This window comes from Lycium barbarum, chromosome 4, assembly GCF_019175385.1.
Source record: "Lycium barbarum isolate Lr01 chromosome 4, ASM1917538v2, whole genome shotgun sequence".
Classification (NCBI taxonomy): domain Eukaryota; kingdom Viridiplantae; phylum Streptophyta; class Magnoliopsida; order Solanales; family Solanaceae; genus Lycium; species Lycium barbarum.
The window spans coordinates 23,908,655-23,924,492 of NC_083340.1; the positions used below are offsets into that span (position 1 = coordinate 23,908,655).

A 15,838-nucleotide genomic window follows, 5' to 3' on the forward strand; every position below is an offset into this window, starting at 1 on the left:
TGTGTAAAATCCAATAACAAAAAAAGAAAGTATCCACGAAGACATGAGATGAGAGCTTCCTTTCATTTCTAACTTTCACATATCTACCTTTAAAAAAAATGACAAAGATTTGGTTTAATTTTGTGTAAAATTCTACATTTCATAACTCATTGGAATTATTAGTATATATGTATAATTTAATTCTCAAAGCCATTTCGCTACTAAAAAAACGCGATTTTTTTAAATTCGCATTTTTTAGTAGTGTTTGCTCTTAGAAAAGGAGAAGTCCTCATCAGTGATGGCTTTAGAAGAGTACATTTCTCCTTCACTTGCATAATAATTAGAAGAATAGTCTTCTTCATGAGAATCATCACTTCCTTTCAATTCTTCAATCTTGTCTAAAGCTTCCTTCAAATCGCATCTCCTTCCAACATCCATTTCACAACAGCACATTCCAATCTTCAAGAGCTTAAGCATTTCTCCTTCACAATTATATTTGGTTGTGTTCATGTCCTTATCGAATACCTCACCTGTCCACTCTTCTCTCACCACTGAGTTCACCCATACTGCTAAGTCTGCATTTGCACCTTTGCCTTGCTTTAGGTAATTGGCTGGGAACCTGCTAATTAAGGACATAAAAATAGATACAATTTACTACTCGCTCCGTTTCCATTTGTTTCCATTTCGTACAACACTTTTCTTTTTTAGTCTGTTTAAAAAGAAAAGATAACTTTACATATGCGAAAACTTTTAACTTTAAACTTCTCATTTTACTCTTAATGACATGCTTTTTATAACCATAGAATTATCATGGAATACTTATAACTGCTAGTATGGTGGCCGAAGTCGTTCCTTTTCTTAAATTACGTGTCCAGCTTATAAAGGTCCCATATAAAATGAATGAACGGAGTAAAAGTGTTGTTGTAAGAAAACATCAACTTACCATATGGTGGAGTCACATTATTTTATACTCTTTTGGTCATTTATATGTAAGGGGTCGTTTTGTAGGAGGGATAGGATGAGATGAGATTATTAGTCCTATGAGATTGGAATTATCCCATGTTTGGTTGGTGGAATAACTCGTTTGGTATCCCCACCTCTATATGGATAAAAGGTGGGATATTTATCCCGTATAGAGGGTGGGATAAGTTATCCCACCCAATCTCATCTACATGGGATAACTTATCCATCCTACCAATATGTGGGATTACTAATCCCACCTTTTATCCCATCTACATGGAATTAGATGGGATATCAAAAAAGTTATCCCACCAACCAAACATAAGATTAAGGCAGAATAGCTCGGGACCCTCCTAAACTTGTCGATTTTTATTCGGCGTACACCTAAACTATGTGTTGGCTTAATTACCCCCCTGAACTTGGTAATATGATAGTCTCGACCCCCTAGACGCTGATGTGGTAAAAAGCGTGAACACACTCTCTTTTAGGAGCGTGGATGGGTCAAAAATTGAAAATTCAGCTTCCAAGTGGAGTATTTTTCAACTATTAATCGTCATATAATCAATATAATGATTTATTTTTTCCAATTGTGTTTCTTTTTGGTTTTTCTTAATATTCATTACATATTTTATCCCAATTGTATTTTTTTCTTTTTAGATATAATGATTATTTATTTCAACTATGTATTTTTTTCTTTTTTTGGATCCAAACCTAAATAACTTAGTTGAAACTCTATTTATTTTAGCCAAATAAAAAGAAGGTTTAGCAAAAGTAATGAAGTTTAGACGGTGCATTTTCTACAAAAAAAAAATTGTGTATTTTTCTTTTCATGCAATTACTATTTATTTCAACTCTGTATTATTTTTTTGGGGTCAAATTCTTAAAATATTTGGTTGATATTTTATATATTTCTTTTTAGATACAATGATTATTTGCTTTAACTGTGTATTTCTTCTTTTCCTGGCCAAATATATAAAAATAACTTGATTAAAATATCATTATCTTTAGCCAAATAAAAAAAAGTATGGTCAAAATATTGTTGTTTCAAGTTCTTTTTTTTTTTTTTTTTACAGATTTGGCCCGAAAAAGATGATCTAAATAATTGGTGAACTTAAAAAGGTACAAAATATATATTTTATCCTTAAAAAATGCCACATGGACAAAAAAATCCATGTGGCAGCGCGTGTGTCACACGTCAAGAGGTTGTCAGCGTCTAGGGGGGTCGAGACTATTACATTACCAAGTTCAGGGGGGTAATTACGCCAACGCATAGTTTAGGTGTACACCGAATAAAAATCAACAAGTTTAGGGGGGTCCCGAGCTATTCTACCTAAGATTAATTCTAATCCCATTGATTAATAATCCAGCTCATCCTATCCCTCCCACAAACGACCCCTTAGTGTTCTGACACACCTATTAAGAAAATCATTTAATAATACTAGTGATAAGATTATTTAACTGAAATATCATTATTTCTTCCTTAAATAAATAATTAATGAATATATGCTTTTTTTGGAATAGAAAGAGTGTATTGAAAAAAATTAAATCAATATCTTCTCAGAAAGTGTATTGAAAAATAGTACTCCTTCTGTCCCAATTTATGTGATACTTTTCGCTTCTTGAGATTCAAACTGCATGAACTTTGATTAACATTTTAAGATGTATTTTTTCACCAAATTGATCTGGGAAAAGTTGCAGCTTATAGTATTTTTCACGTAGTTTTCAAATATATAAATTTTAATCTTAAAATATTGAGTTAATCTAATCCAATTTAGCTTCAAAGTTTGGTCAAATTGACTCTTGAAAAACGAAAAGTGCCAGATAAATTAGGACGGAGGGAATAACCAATATCTTCTCAGAAAGTGTATTGAAAAAAGGTAATTAATATCTTCTCGATTTTCTAAGGTGACAAATATTTTAAATTAATCTTTTTTACTAAAATGACTTGAATTGGGATGTGGTCCTTCTCCCATTCTCCGGACCCTATGTGAGAACATTTCATTTATCGAGGTGTCCTTTCCCTTTTTTATATATGACTAAAATGACATATAAGAATCAGATGCAGTATTACCTGCCGGTTAGTAGCTCAAGTATGAGGATGCCGAGGCTCCAGACATCAGTTTTCCTAGTGAGACGTTCATTTTGCATGTACTCTGGTGATTTGTAGGCCACCATGAACTGTTTGGCATGGTCCTTGTTGATCACTGGCACAAGGGCATAGTCTGCTACAATTGCCTCATAATTGTGGTCGAGAAGTACATTTGAGGATTTAAGATGGCCATGTGGGAGTGTTAGTGTTGGAAGCTCCTTGTAGAGGTATGCCAATCCCCTTGCTACTCCTTTTATGATCTTCAAACGAGTTGGCCAATCAAGACTTGGTTGGTTGATACTTCTTTTGCCTGAGCAACAAGATTCAGAATTGGTTCAAAATGAAGAGAAATTTAAGTGAGTTTACCTAGCTTCTCTACATTCATGATGTTAAAAAACTGTTACATTATAGATATTTAAAAGATAACTATAGGCAATCGTCCACTAAAAATTAGATGCATGTTACCTGCTACATAGAGTGTAAATTTTACATTGTCGGTATATATAAGTTAAATTCAATTAGAATTAAACTTGTATACATTGATATAGTGCAAGCATTTTTATACCATCAGTAGATTTTAACATGTAATAATTGCTTTAGTTTCTAGCTAGGTTACTAATTCAAATTATTATGTACAGTTAGTTACCTCTAATTTTTTCTAAGTGATCTAAGTGTGTAAAAGTTCTTTTATATTGTTAGTATAGCTAGAAATAGAAATTTAAAACTCTTTAAACTTAAACTCTTTAATTTTACACAGGTACTTTAGATGCTCCAAGTTCTTTTTATAAATTGGGAAAGTTATCATGCCTGACTTGAGCGGTAAGAACTTACATATATTTGGTGTTTACACCAAAATAGTGAATGCAAGTCATGCATAGGAATTTAGTAGTTCAATTGATTGACTACCTGAACTTTAACCTTGCTGGCGAGGGTTCGAATCCCCACATTGTAATTCCCTCCCCCTTTCCCCTTCCCCTATCCACTTGGGGAAAAAAAAAAAGTCATGCATATTCACACACACGTCAATCACTTAATTAACTATAGTTAAGTGACATAAACACCAAATTAGTGAATACAAGTCATGCGTATTCATACACACTTCTATCACTTAATTAATTATAGTTAAGTGACATGTATTCTTACTTTAAATTTTAATTGCTAAGATTAAATTATTTGATTTGACGTAAACATGATGCGCAAGTTAAGTTTTAAGACTTACCATGTAAATTGCTTGCCAAGCTGCCATTTTCAACAAAGTCAGTGACCAAAAGCTTTTCTTCCCTCCTATAGTAGAAAGCCACAAGAGGAAGGACATTAGGATGTGACAACTTTCCAAGCCTTCTCATATGTTCATAAAAATCTTCTTTCCCCGTGTTGCTCATTTGCCTAAATCTCCTCACAACAATAGGTTTTCCAATATTAGGAAGGTCAGCTTTATAAGAAGATCCAAAGCTTCCACTGCCCAAAACCTCAGCTGGTGCTCTAAGAAGATCTTCTAAATCAAACTTTTCTCTATCCCTTCTCACAAAGTACAATTTACCCTTCTCACTTCTTGTGTACTTCTCTGCTCCACCAAGTTTCTTTGGGTCTTCTGAGGCTTTGTTAACGTTTTTCACTGATGATTTTTCATATTGAGATGGTTTCTTCCTTTGTCTATGGAGAAGGAAGAGAGCAAAAATGATAATGGCTGCTATAATTAATCCTCCAATGGCTGCAAGGATTATGGTCAATATTGAGATTCGTTTCTTCTTCGTGGAAGGTGGACATGGTGGCATTGGCTTACCACATAGGCCCAAATTTCCTGTTTCATCACACACACACACACACACAAAAAAAAAAAAAAAAAAAAAAAAAAAGAGAACACAAAATTAGGTTCTACATATATTTTCGAACATTAATTAAAATATTATATGTTTTTTTTTTCTTTTTCCTATGTAAAGCCAACGCACCCGTTGTGGGTGGTAAATATTATATGCTCGATCATGACAATTTTTGAATTTCAAAAGTAATACTTACCAACAGCGTTCAAAGAAAAGTAACGATGAGAAAGAAAAATATGTACATGTCCAAACTCTAGCATGATTGAGGTTCACAAATATGTAAATCTTGTGTAAAACTCTCAAGCGTGATTATGACATCAATGAACGACAATGATATCAGAGTCAAATAAGATTAATTTTTAACTTATATACACTGATAATGTACTGATAAATATATTTTTACACAAGATCGCATGTTAATTGGTTGTAGCATATTATTTATTGTATTCTTTATATCACTAAATTAAAGTTTACTATGGACGATTACATATTAATGTAGGTCAATTAATAACCTGATAATAATAATAAAAGTTATAGATTATCTGTGCAAAGATTTAGTTTGCCTGCGGAAATATGTTAAATTGCCATGTCTACATATACTGACTATAGAATAGATTACGCGACATAATATAATTATATTTTTGAAGATATGAGATAGCTAAAGGAATCAAGAGGCAGAGGGTATCAATATTCGACTTCACCTAATCAGGACGTGCGAGCCATGTAATGATAACATCCATCTCTTTTGGGATCTATGTAGATCAATCTAATTTGACATGGTATCTTCATTTATTTGTTAGTTTGATTTCTATTTGAATGTCTAATATATTCTTAATTAATGAGTAGTTAGGACGAGGTCTCTCTGATTCGCCAACCGATAATCAGGACTCATGTATGCATGTTAATTATAGAAAATGAACAAATAACAATAGCAGAAATTACTCATGAAGTGATATTATTCAACATTTTATCTTAAGTAGTTGGACACAAATGATACTCCCTCTCTCCCGTTTTATGTTACGTTGTTTGACTGGACACATAGTTTATTATAGAAAGAAAAATTATTTTTTGAAACTTATGGTAAAATGAAGTAACCCCATATATATATATATATATATATATATATATATATATATATATATGTTATCTTACAAACGTAATCACTTGCAACTCTAGCTTGTGTACATATTTGTCCATAAAAACTACTAATTCAACTAAGAAAAAAGAGAAACTAGTACAGTTAACAGTTGTAGCTGAGAAATATTTTCTCAAAGCTATATATAGAGCCCGTTTGGATTGGCTTATAAGTTGCTTATAAGCTATTTTCAGTTTTTTTGAGTGTTTGGTTGGCCAGCTTAAAGTCACTTTGTGGTTAAAATAAGCTCAAAAAAATATTTGGGCCAATTTGACTTAGTTTATCTAAAGCGGCTTATAAACTGAAAATAGCTTATAAGCCAAAAAAAAAATAAGTTGGGCTACCCCAACTTATTTTTTTTTTAACTTATAAGTTGTTTGCAGCTTATAGGCGGCTTAAAATAAGCCCATCCAAACAGGCTCATAGTGCTAAATGAGGAAGAAAAAACAAATGGCAATTGCCTACTGCTTAAAGTAATTTTATTGAAAGGAAAGCTGGAAGGAAAAGCTGACTTTTTCCGATTCTTCGATAAACTTCTAAAAGCCTGCAGTATATTTTTTCAGTGAATCTTTTGAAGACAACATTTGTTCTTTCTGCTTAGCTTCTTTCTAGTTAGTTACTTCAACATAGCAGTAATTGTTTTTTCATCACAATTGACGATCCCAATTTGAATTGATCAAGTCTTTCATTTAACGATAGATGGCCCATTCCAATTTGAATTGATCGTGTCATCTTTAGCAACACACTTTAAATGGCTACTAAGTACTAACCATCAAAATTTGCATCTCTCGTCGTATACTCATTAAACAAGAGAAATATACAACAAATTAATTAACCTTGTCTATTTATCTTGATCTTGTTCCCGGCGAAGGATCAAATTTGAACTATATTTTCAAATAAACCTACAAACTAAAAGCATGCAAGTAGGTTCTTTCTTTAGCGGAGAAACTTCTGGTGGCAACACTTCTAATCCCTTTTGTAAGAGCGTGAATCGAAATGAATTTAACTAATATCCGCCGACAATACAAATACAATTATACATTGCCGGATCATCTTTATCATGTATATTTATAGGCAACCTCCTATAAAAGGTGAGATTTATGATTTTGAAAATATGACATATTTTTTACTACAATAGGTAAAGATGATCTGATAATATAAAATATATTTACACTATCAGTATATATAAGTTAAACTCACTCCAAATTAGTCATATCATCAGTAGGTTTTGTACACCGAATGACTTAACTAGGATAAGATGTACATATCCATAAATTTCTTTAAGAAATCAAACACTAACCTGTAAATGAGCTTGCTCTTTGGCTGCTTAGTTGAGATGGTATGGAACCTTCAAGTTTATTATTTGCAACATTTAATTGGAAATCCTGCAGATCAAATGCCGGTATTGTACCATTAAACTGATTGTCTTCTAACTGCAACTCAACAAGTTTCGGAATTTCCAATAACGACGTTGGAATCTTTCCCGTAAAACCATTATTCGCCATTAAAATTCTCCTTATTGACTTCATTCCAGTAAAAGCATCATCAGGTAACTCACCTGAAAACCGATTATTCGACAAGTAAACACCTCTCAATCCTCCAATTTTCTTCACGTCAGGAAATGGCCCTTCAAAACTATTGTTCATAACACTTATAGTACGTAAAGAAGTCAACTTAGAAAGCGTGTCCATATCAAGATTCCCTGATAATCCCATGTTTTCGAGCTGTAGACCGATGAATATTCCGTCGTAGCAAATCAATCCGCTCCAATTTGAAACATTGCCCTTGCATATTTGCACAGATGAATTCCAGTTGCCAAGTGATGACTTGGCATTTTCGAGCGATGACTTGAATTTAAGGAGGAGAGTTGATTCAGGTTCTTGCCCGTAACACGATGTTATCATCAGGCAAGTTAGCATGAGCAGCAGAATAATAACCAATTGATGGTTTCTTGTTAACGAAGCCATCGTATTCGAGGTTGTTTCACGTGATTTGTCTGATCAGTTGATATTTTTGGCAATTATATCTATATGATATGCTAGACAGAGGTCAATTAAAACCCGAAATCCAGGAAAAGAAGTTATTTGTGGTGGTGTTCAAGTTTTGTGCATGTTTTTTGATGACTTATTTTGAGGGTATCACTATGGTTTTGTTGAATTAACATACATAGGCCAGAGAGGAAAAAAGGGGTGGTGAGATTGACAAGGTCCACTAAATTATGAGCTGTTTTTAGCCGGCTGTATAAGTATACAGTACTTGTTTGCAGGTCTCTTGTTCCTATAGTTTGTCCTGGTTTAGGTGTGGTGTGGGGTTGACTAATGAGATGGGGGTATAGAGGGAAATTATTATTCTTTCATGCTCTGGTTAATGGCCACAATTAATTGTTTTCCTTGTCATTACAGATCTAATTGATTGTCTTTCACCCGCTTGCAAAAACAAATCCTATCAGACAAGCAAAAACAAACATTTAGTGATTTAACTAACCTAACGGATTAACCTAACTACTAGTTTATGGGTTTCACTATGCATTACTTTGTTAGTATACGAAGGCCAAACACCAATTGACAAACGTTGCAAAGTAGTGTAGTTCACTGTTAGAAGGAAAAGATCAAAAACAGCGAGAAAAAAAAAAGTGGTCCGATAATATGTGATCTTACGTTCTTGTTTAATGAACGCCATATACTTATGATTTAAAACGAGTGAATTGTGAGAATAAAAAATATACTGTATATAAGAGAAAGATTAGAGTTTGTACAATTGTGTAAAAATTTTCATGAAGTGAATTTGTGAGTTACTTTTTAAAATTATTTTAGACGTAAATTATAGTAAGATTTCTAATTTGTACTCTTTTTATACACTTCTATTATAGGGCAACGATTGCAATTTTGATCAGCATTTGGGACTAATTGAGGAGCTGAGGGTCTTCGAAAATTTACCATTCCCACCCCCTTTGATTTTGGACTGAATGTTGAACTGCAGACCTAAAATTTTCGTCACAGGTTTCACTTAGGTCCAACCAAAAAACCTTTTTTCCCTTTCCAAAGCTGAGCCGAATTTAAGTTATTCCCTATGTTTTAATTTATTTGTCTTATTTTTATTTTTTTGTCCGTTTAGAAAAGAATGTTTCTTTCCTTTTTGGGCAACTCGTTAATTCAAATTTTAGACATGACATGTTTAAGACCACAAGATTAAAGGACATTTTGATACATTCTACATATCTTTGGTTTAAAACTACAAGATTCAAAAATCTTCTTTACTTTCTTAAATTCCCTGTCAATCCAAAACTAGACAAACAAATTAAAACGAAGAGAGTATTATATATATCTTTCTTCAGTTTCAATTTTTTTTTTCATTATTGGTCCTGTCACTATAGAAGAATCCTCATATATAATCAGCAGAATTAAAGCAGGCATACACTTCCTTTATACCATGGACTTTTTTTGGCACATTGAAAAATACTAAAAAGTATTCCCTCGAATTTATGTGGCATGTTTATATCGGACATGGAGTTTAAAAAATAAGGGAAAAAATTCGTTATGTTTACCAAATTGCTCTTATTAAAAAAAAGTAAATTTGATAAAGTAAAAGCTAAAAGCTAAATCTTGACAGAAGAAAAAGAAATGTAGGGACTTTAGTTCTTACTTTTAGTTGACTTTTCTTCACAATAAAGAGTTAAGTGTGACCCAACAAGATAAAATGAGGATGGTGTCATTAAATAGTTGCCAAAAAAAAAATATGGCATTCTTTTTAGACGGATTGGAAAAAAAAAGGTGTCACCCAAATTGAAACAGAGAGAGTACTAAGATCTCTCATAAGTTACATTGCTTAGATATATTAGGAGTAAGAATTTCACTTCCTTAAGAGTAACTTCCCATACACTAGTAAAGCTTCTTCATGTCGGTGACCTTGCCTCTCTCAATATGTGGATAACTTTCGTCGTATTAGATGTCAGCAAGTAAATGCAATCTTCAATAATAGCCCTTAATATGAAACTGTATGTTGTTCTCTTTGATAAGCTTGATAGCAAGTAGACAATCTGTTTCCAATTTAACTGTTTATATCTCATTTCTTTTGCAAGTTATAACCCTAATTTGATGCTCCATAATTCTGCAGTAAACCTTAAAATATGTCCTATCTTACCTGAATAGTCCAACAATCACCCATAAGCATCTATAAAGATCCCTCCACGTCAATAACATATTAAAGTGACGGTTTAAACGATGTGCCACCGTATTAAATTTTCGTGGATGTCGGGGTATGAAAATGCAAGATGATTTTTCAATCTGTCGAATAAATACTCTATAAAATTTATTTCACATGTATGGGATATTATAAAAGATGACGTTATTTAACAATCCTACATATGTTTTACATTTTTTAATTTTTTTTTAAATTCAGAATGAAGTTCGTATCGACGATGGTGCGTCAACCGTCGACTAAATATATGTTCTTATTATATAGTTTGTCGTGCGAATTATGTAAGACGGTTGGTTAGAGTTTAAGCAACGAACTTTATCAGTCATTTTAAAAATATTTCATTACTAAATGTACCTGATATTTTTAGGAGGTGACAAAATTATCACAATTCAATCGATAGTTTCGAAACACGGTTATAAAATATCGTAGTTGTCTGTGTTGATTCATAATATATAGCTGCATAATTGATCTATCTAAACAAAATTCCATTCAATGACTTCACTAAAACATATTCATACCCAATTATTCATAATTCAGAAAAACAGATAACATATTTATTTCAACAATTAGATAGATCTATATCTGATTCCATTCTTCTTTGAAAGTTTTCGTTCCTCAACCTTTGACGGTGGACATGGTGGCATTGGCTTTCCACATAGGTCCAAATTTCCTGTGTCATCAGCACACACACGAAAAAATGAACACAGTAAGTTTTAAGCATATATCTTTATTTTAACTACATTGAGAAGTATTGGAGTATATGCTCATGACTTTCATGCATTCTGCAAATACTCTCTCTTGTTCAAAGGCGTTTCAGATTTAGTTGCGCATATTGAGGCGACCAAATAAAAGTAAGGTCGCCAGAAAAGGTATAACTTTATTGTAACAAATATTTTCGCCGCTAAATATCACCACAAATAGTCTGATTTCTTGTAGTGTTTTAAAAGTATATGATCCAATTAAATACTATTTGTTAAAAAATTAGTGTTTTTCATAAGATATAGTTCCCATTGATTGTATGCTCCATTCCCCCATGTGCTTTAATCGAATTTTCAAAGAAACCAAGAATATTTTTCAATAAGAAAAACTAACCTTCAAATGAGCTTAAGCTTTGGTTGCTAAGTTGAGATGGTATGGGGCCTTCAAGTCTATTATTTGCAACGTCTAATACTAAATCCGGCTGAGCAAATGCAGGTATTGTACCATCAAACTTGTTGTCTTGTAGCTGCAACTCAATAAGTTTTGGAATTGCCACTAATGACGTTGGAATCTTGCCCGTAAACCCATTGTTCGCCAATAAAATTCTCCTAATTGACTTTATCCCGGCGAAAGCATCATCCGGCAACTCACCGGAGAAACGGTTATTAGATAAGAACAAACCTCTCAGTCCTGTAAGTTTCCTCACGTCCGGCAATGGCCCTTGAAAGTTATTGTTCATAACACTTATAGTACGTAAAGAAGTTAATTGGGAAAGAGTGTCAACGTCAAGATCCCCTGATAATCCCATGTTTTCGAGCTGGAGACCGATGAATATGCCGTTGTAGCAAATCAACCCGTACCAGTAGGAAATGTTGCTACCGCAAAGCGGCACCGTTGCATTCCAGTTGCTAAGAAAGGTGGCGTTTGCGAGTGAAGACTTGAACTTGAGGAGGAGAGAGGATTCAGGTTCTTGACCGGAAGATGAAGTTATAAGAAAAGTTAACATGAGCAGAATGATCACCAACTGATAGTTTCTTGCTGAAGAAACCATCGTTCTTTGCTTCACCGGGTTTTCACTAAGGTTTTGTTGTTGAATCACATAGGGTGAGAGAGAGAGAGATGATGGTCTTTAAAGATGAAGAATGAGTATATAAAGAAAGGGGGGTGGGTTAAGAGGCAGCATGTGTGTCCAATTTTCCTTGTTTTTGTGGTTCTTCCATTTGAATCCATCTTAACAAGGGACAGCTGAAAGATAAAACAAATGGAATAATTGGGCAATACCTTCTGGAAAACTCTTAACAGAGGGGTGATGCCAAACTATATGAACAAGATCAAATTAGCAAACCAAGTATATTAAGCTAGTAGGCTATAACAGCTAATAATAATATAGTGTCAATTTCACGGAGTTGCTTTATCTTCTGTTTTCTGGTAAAAAACATAACCCATTAACCTAATTCTTTTACGGGTTGCACTATGCATTACTTTGTTAGTATGCAAAGGCAAAACACCCATATTGACAAAAGTTGACAAGTTGTACTATTCACCGTTAAAAGAAAAGGAAAAAGAAGCACATGGAGTAACAGAAGTCTATGGTGCAGACCAGTAGACATTAGCTGCTTGGTGATCAACATTGTGAAAAAGTTCTAGTTAGCATCGATAACTTGCTAAGTACAGGAAGATAAGACAAAAATATAATAATCGTGTGAAAACTGATATTTCTTTCTTGTTTCATGAATGGTGCAGCAACAGGTAGGCTCAAATCGAAGTTGCTGATAAAGATAAAGTACCTTCAGTAGTTTGGGAGGTTGATGAACAGAACGAGTAGCCGAGATCATTCGCAAGCCAAGGCGAATTCCAAATTTTAAATTTGAAGCCTATTCTATCAGTAAAGAACTGTTGCAATAGAGCTATTGTAATGGCAAAAACCTGTTGCAATACAGCTAGTGTAACGAAACCTGTCCCACAGCTTCTCTAAAGTAATTTGAACCATTGTGGCACCAATTCCGCGTCATCTCAGGGCAATGCATTTCCAGTCAGCAGTCCATAGAGCAAGTCCAAGTTGAATTTGATAAAACTGATGCAAGAATTAAATGGTCGGTAAATTTGCATGTTAACGATTAAAAATTTACTGTGAAAGATATTATTTGAAAGACTTAAAAGAATACTTATCAGTTTTACTTCTGCATATACGAATTTAATTTTCACTTAAAACGTCCATCCAAAATTTGTAGAGGAACTATATAATTTTAGTTTCAGGTAAGAGAAAATGTAAGGTCCTTTATTAAGGTAAAGGAAACAGATAACAACTATATTTGTTTGTTTTATGTAGGTAGTATGTACTCCCACCGTTTCAGTTTATGCGTCTTAGACTGAATACAATGTTTAAGAATGTAGGAAAACATTTGGTTCTTGTGGTCTTAAGCTAAATATATGTTTAACATGCCAAAGATAGCCTTTGAATCTCTTTTGGTCTTAAACATGCCAATGTCATTTCTATAATAGAGCGTCATTAAGGATAAAATGAGAATGTTGAAGTCAAGAACTTACTAATATAGAAAGAGACATTTTTCTTATAAAACTAAGAAAAAGGAAAGTAAGACACATAAATTGATACAAAGGGAGTATATACAGTAGAAAGCATGTCTGGCACATTTATATATAGCACTTTTCTTCTTTTTTAGCTTGTTCCCAAAAATATAAAGTAACACATTTATATTTGAAAATTCTTTAAATTTAAATTTCTCATTTTACCCGTAGTAACCTGCTCTTAATAGTTATAGAAATGTCATGGCACATTTCAGATCACAAATACTAATTGCAATGTCAAAATCTTTTTTTCTTTCTTAAACTCCATGCCCAATCAAACAACATATAAAATGAAAGGAGAGTATTTGAAGAGTACAGACCTCTCTGCCCTATGTAGTGTAGCCCAGCAATCTTCATCTTCTAACATTGCAATTTCTTCACATTTGAGATAAACTTTTAATTGGACCTGTCAGATAAGCTAAGACAAAAGGAACTAGACTACAGAAACCATATTCTAATGTCTTATTGCTGCAACACCTTTTATCTTTAACTGCAATCAGAAGACCTCTGAAATTGAGAGGACACAGTGAGAGGGAGATACAGCTATGTTCGACAATCAATGAATACAGAAATTGATGAAGGCAAACTGGGGGTGGGGAAAACCAGCACCATGTCTACGACATTTCAGAAAACCTCAGTGTGTGGAAGTGTCAATATCATCTAATGCAATAAAAGAACACCTTGCATTTCTTGTATCATACAGAAGAATTAACCATTTTAAAATTTCCTGTGATCCTTGACAATCCTGGTTACCTCATCATTACATTGACAAAGATCTAACTAAAAGCATGTGATGATTAGTCGTCACATTACAGAGCATGCCATAATTGAAAATACTAAACTGTTAAAGTTAGTTATTTTTTGTGAACTGCATAACAAAGCTGGTTAAGGGTGTCTGAAATTTTCCCGAGGCAATCGATAAGTTGATTGCCTTGACTTCTGATCATATGAACACGACCAGCCTCAAAATTCTTCGAATCAGCAAGCCTGCAATCTCTACCATCCATTGAATTTCCTTCAATTATTGCAGTGATCATTTCTGCATTTTCTCTAAGAGTCGCAGCCATCATTTCTTCTGGATTATCTACATTAATCTGCTCAGCCTTGACCTTACTAACCATGCTAAGGTTTGGAAGTTCAGCCTTGTCCTCATGACTGGATGTTTCACGCTTTATTTCTACGCTGGTATTCTCATGCCTTGGGGCTTCCAAATTTGCATCTATGCTAGCTTCATGCTTTATCCCCATCTTGGATTGCTCATACTTCCTGTTTTCATTTAAGATGCGTCTCCACGGATTCAACCTTTCCTCCATCTTGTACCTTTTTGTCTTCGTCCTTCGCCGCTGCCTTTTAGGACCTAATGGTACCAGAATGTTAAATCATTTAGTGGATAGCAAAAAGTGAATTTTCATTTCAAAAAATTGCATTTCTTTTTCAATTTTTCTCTCTTTGGTATATATCTTACACTATATAACAAACCATGCCTACACAAAGTTCGTTTTATGGGGTGCAAGAATGGCCAGTCGTGCTAATTAACTTTAGAGTGCTACGATAATGATGAAGAGCTGCAGTCATTTACTTCTGCAGAATGACAAGATTCACCAAGTCATTTTGCACTACATCAGGCAGCAGATACCAGAAGATAAAACCATAAGTTCATCTGCTCGCTTAAATGAAGAAAGGAAAAAAAGAGAGCAAAGAACCATCCTCATGGCTAGTGAAATGAATGTCGACATTTGCATGTCAAGGAAATCAGCACCTATCGTTTATTAATGGAGGAGAGGTTGGTGACAACTGGCATACTTACAAAGCTTACCAAGAAATAAGATACACTTTATCCTAATCAATGTTTTAAAAAGTGGAGGCACAAGGCCAGGCATTTTACTTTTACTTTGTATGAGGCGTAGTTCCCCAGCATTTTACTTTACATTGTAGCAGATGCCTGCTGTGCAAAAAGAGCGAAGAGGAAACTAATCACTTATGTTTGCACGTAGCTTGCTACTCAAATATGGAACCTGTTCCTTACTCTCTTCAAAGTCAGTTGGGTTATGCCGAGAACCATTAAACAACTGCTACAATGCTGGACTGGAAAGGGCATACAGAAGTGGAAGGGGAAGGGGAAGCAGAAGATATGGGAGACCATTCTTGCGAGTTTTTGGTGGGTGCTTTTTAGGTTTTCGGTTTAGACTAGAAGATTATACAGTTGTATTTCCCTTTTAGGTTTTCGGTTTAGACTAGAAGATGTCAATACAATTGGTAGGATAGTAGATTTCTCAGCTTCCTACAATAATTATTAAGAAGTAGGAACTGATCTGTATGTAATTTTTCGCATGATCTTTGCGCTTCATTTATACAAACTTACCAATCTCAAAT

The 15,838-nt window shown here is 33.8% G+C and overlaps 3 protein-coding genes across 3 annotated transcripts in view; all 3 read right to left on the reverse strand.

Moving 5' to 3' along the window:
- Positions 1-156: 156 nt before the first annotated feature.
- LOC132635590 (pollen receptor-like kinase 4) lies at positions 157-7,950 on the reverse strand. The gene is made up of 4 exons (XM_060352035.1): positions 7,284-7,950; positions 4,248-4,829; positions 3,011-3,338; positions 157-598 (listed from the first exon to the last, which is right to left on the reverse strand). The coding sequence occupies exons 1-4, from the start codon at positions 7,948-7,950 to the stop codon at positions 235-237; spliced, it is 1,941 nt and encodes a 646-aa protein (XP_060208018.1). The 3' UTR covers positions 157-234.
- A 2,679-nt stretch (positions 7,951-10,629) lies between these two features.
- LOC132635592 (pollen receptor-like kinase 4) lies at positions 10,630-13,955 on the reverse strand. The gene is made up of 3 exons (XM_060352037.1): positions 13,786-13,955; positions 11,273-12,953; positions 10,630-10,850 (listed from the first exon to the last, which is right to left on the reverse strand). The coding sequence occupies exons 2-3, from the start codon at positions 11,928-11,930 to the stop codon at positions 10,747-10,749; spliced, it is 762 nt and encodes a 253-aa protein (XP_060208020.1). The 5' UTR covers positions 11,931-12,953; positions 13,786-13,955; the 3' UTR covers positions 10,630-10,746.
- A 152-nt stretch (positions 13,956-14,107) lies between these two features.
- The window catches only part of LOC132635591 (trihelix transcription factor ASR3), a 6,306-nt gene continuing 4,575 nt past the window's right edge, over positions 14,108-15,838 (reverse strand). Inside the window, exon 2 of the mRNA XM_060352036.1 lies at positions 14,108-14,822. Within this exon, the coding sequence (XP_060208019.1) occupies positions 14,320-14,822 (503 nt within the window). The 3' untranslated portion in view covers positions 14,108-14,319. The remainder of the gene's footprint in view (positions 14,823-15,838) is intronic.

Bases quoted from the DNA above. Each gene is read 5' to 3' on its own strand.
- LOC132635590 (XM_060352035.1), bottom strand. From the start codon at position 7,950: ATGGCTTCGTTAACAAGAAACCATCAATTGGTTATTATTCTGCTGCTC. The intron at 4,830-7,283 runs GTTAGTGTTTGA...GTGATGAAACAG, and splicing joins AAGAGCAAGCTCATTTACAG to GAAATTTGGGCCTATGTGGT. The intron at 599-3,010 runs GTAATACTGCAT...CTTAATTAGCAG, and splicing joins CTTGAGCTACTAACCGGCAG to GTTCCCAGCCAATTACCTAA.
- LOC132635592 (XM_060352037.1), bottom strand. From the start codon at position 11,930: ATGGTTTCTTCAGCAAGAAACTATCAGTTGGTGATCATTCTGCTCATG. The intron at 10,851-11,272 runs GTTAGTTTTTCT...CTGATGACACAG, and splicing joins AAGCTTAAGCTCATTTGAAG to GAAATTTGGACCTATGTGGA.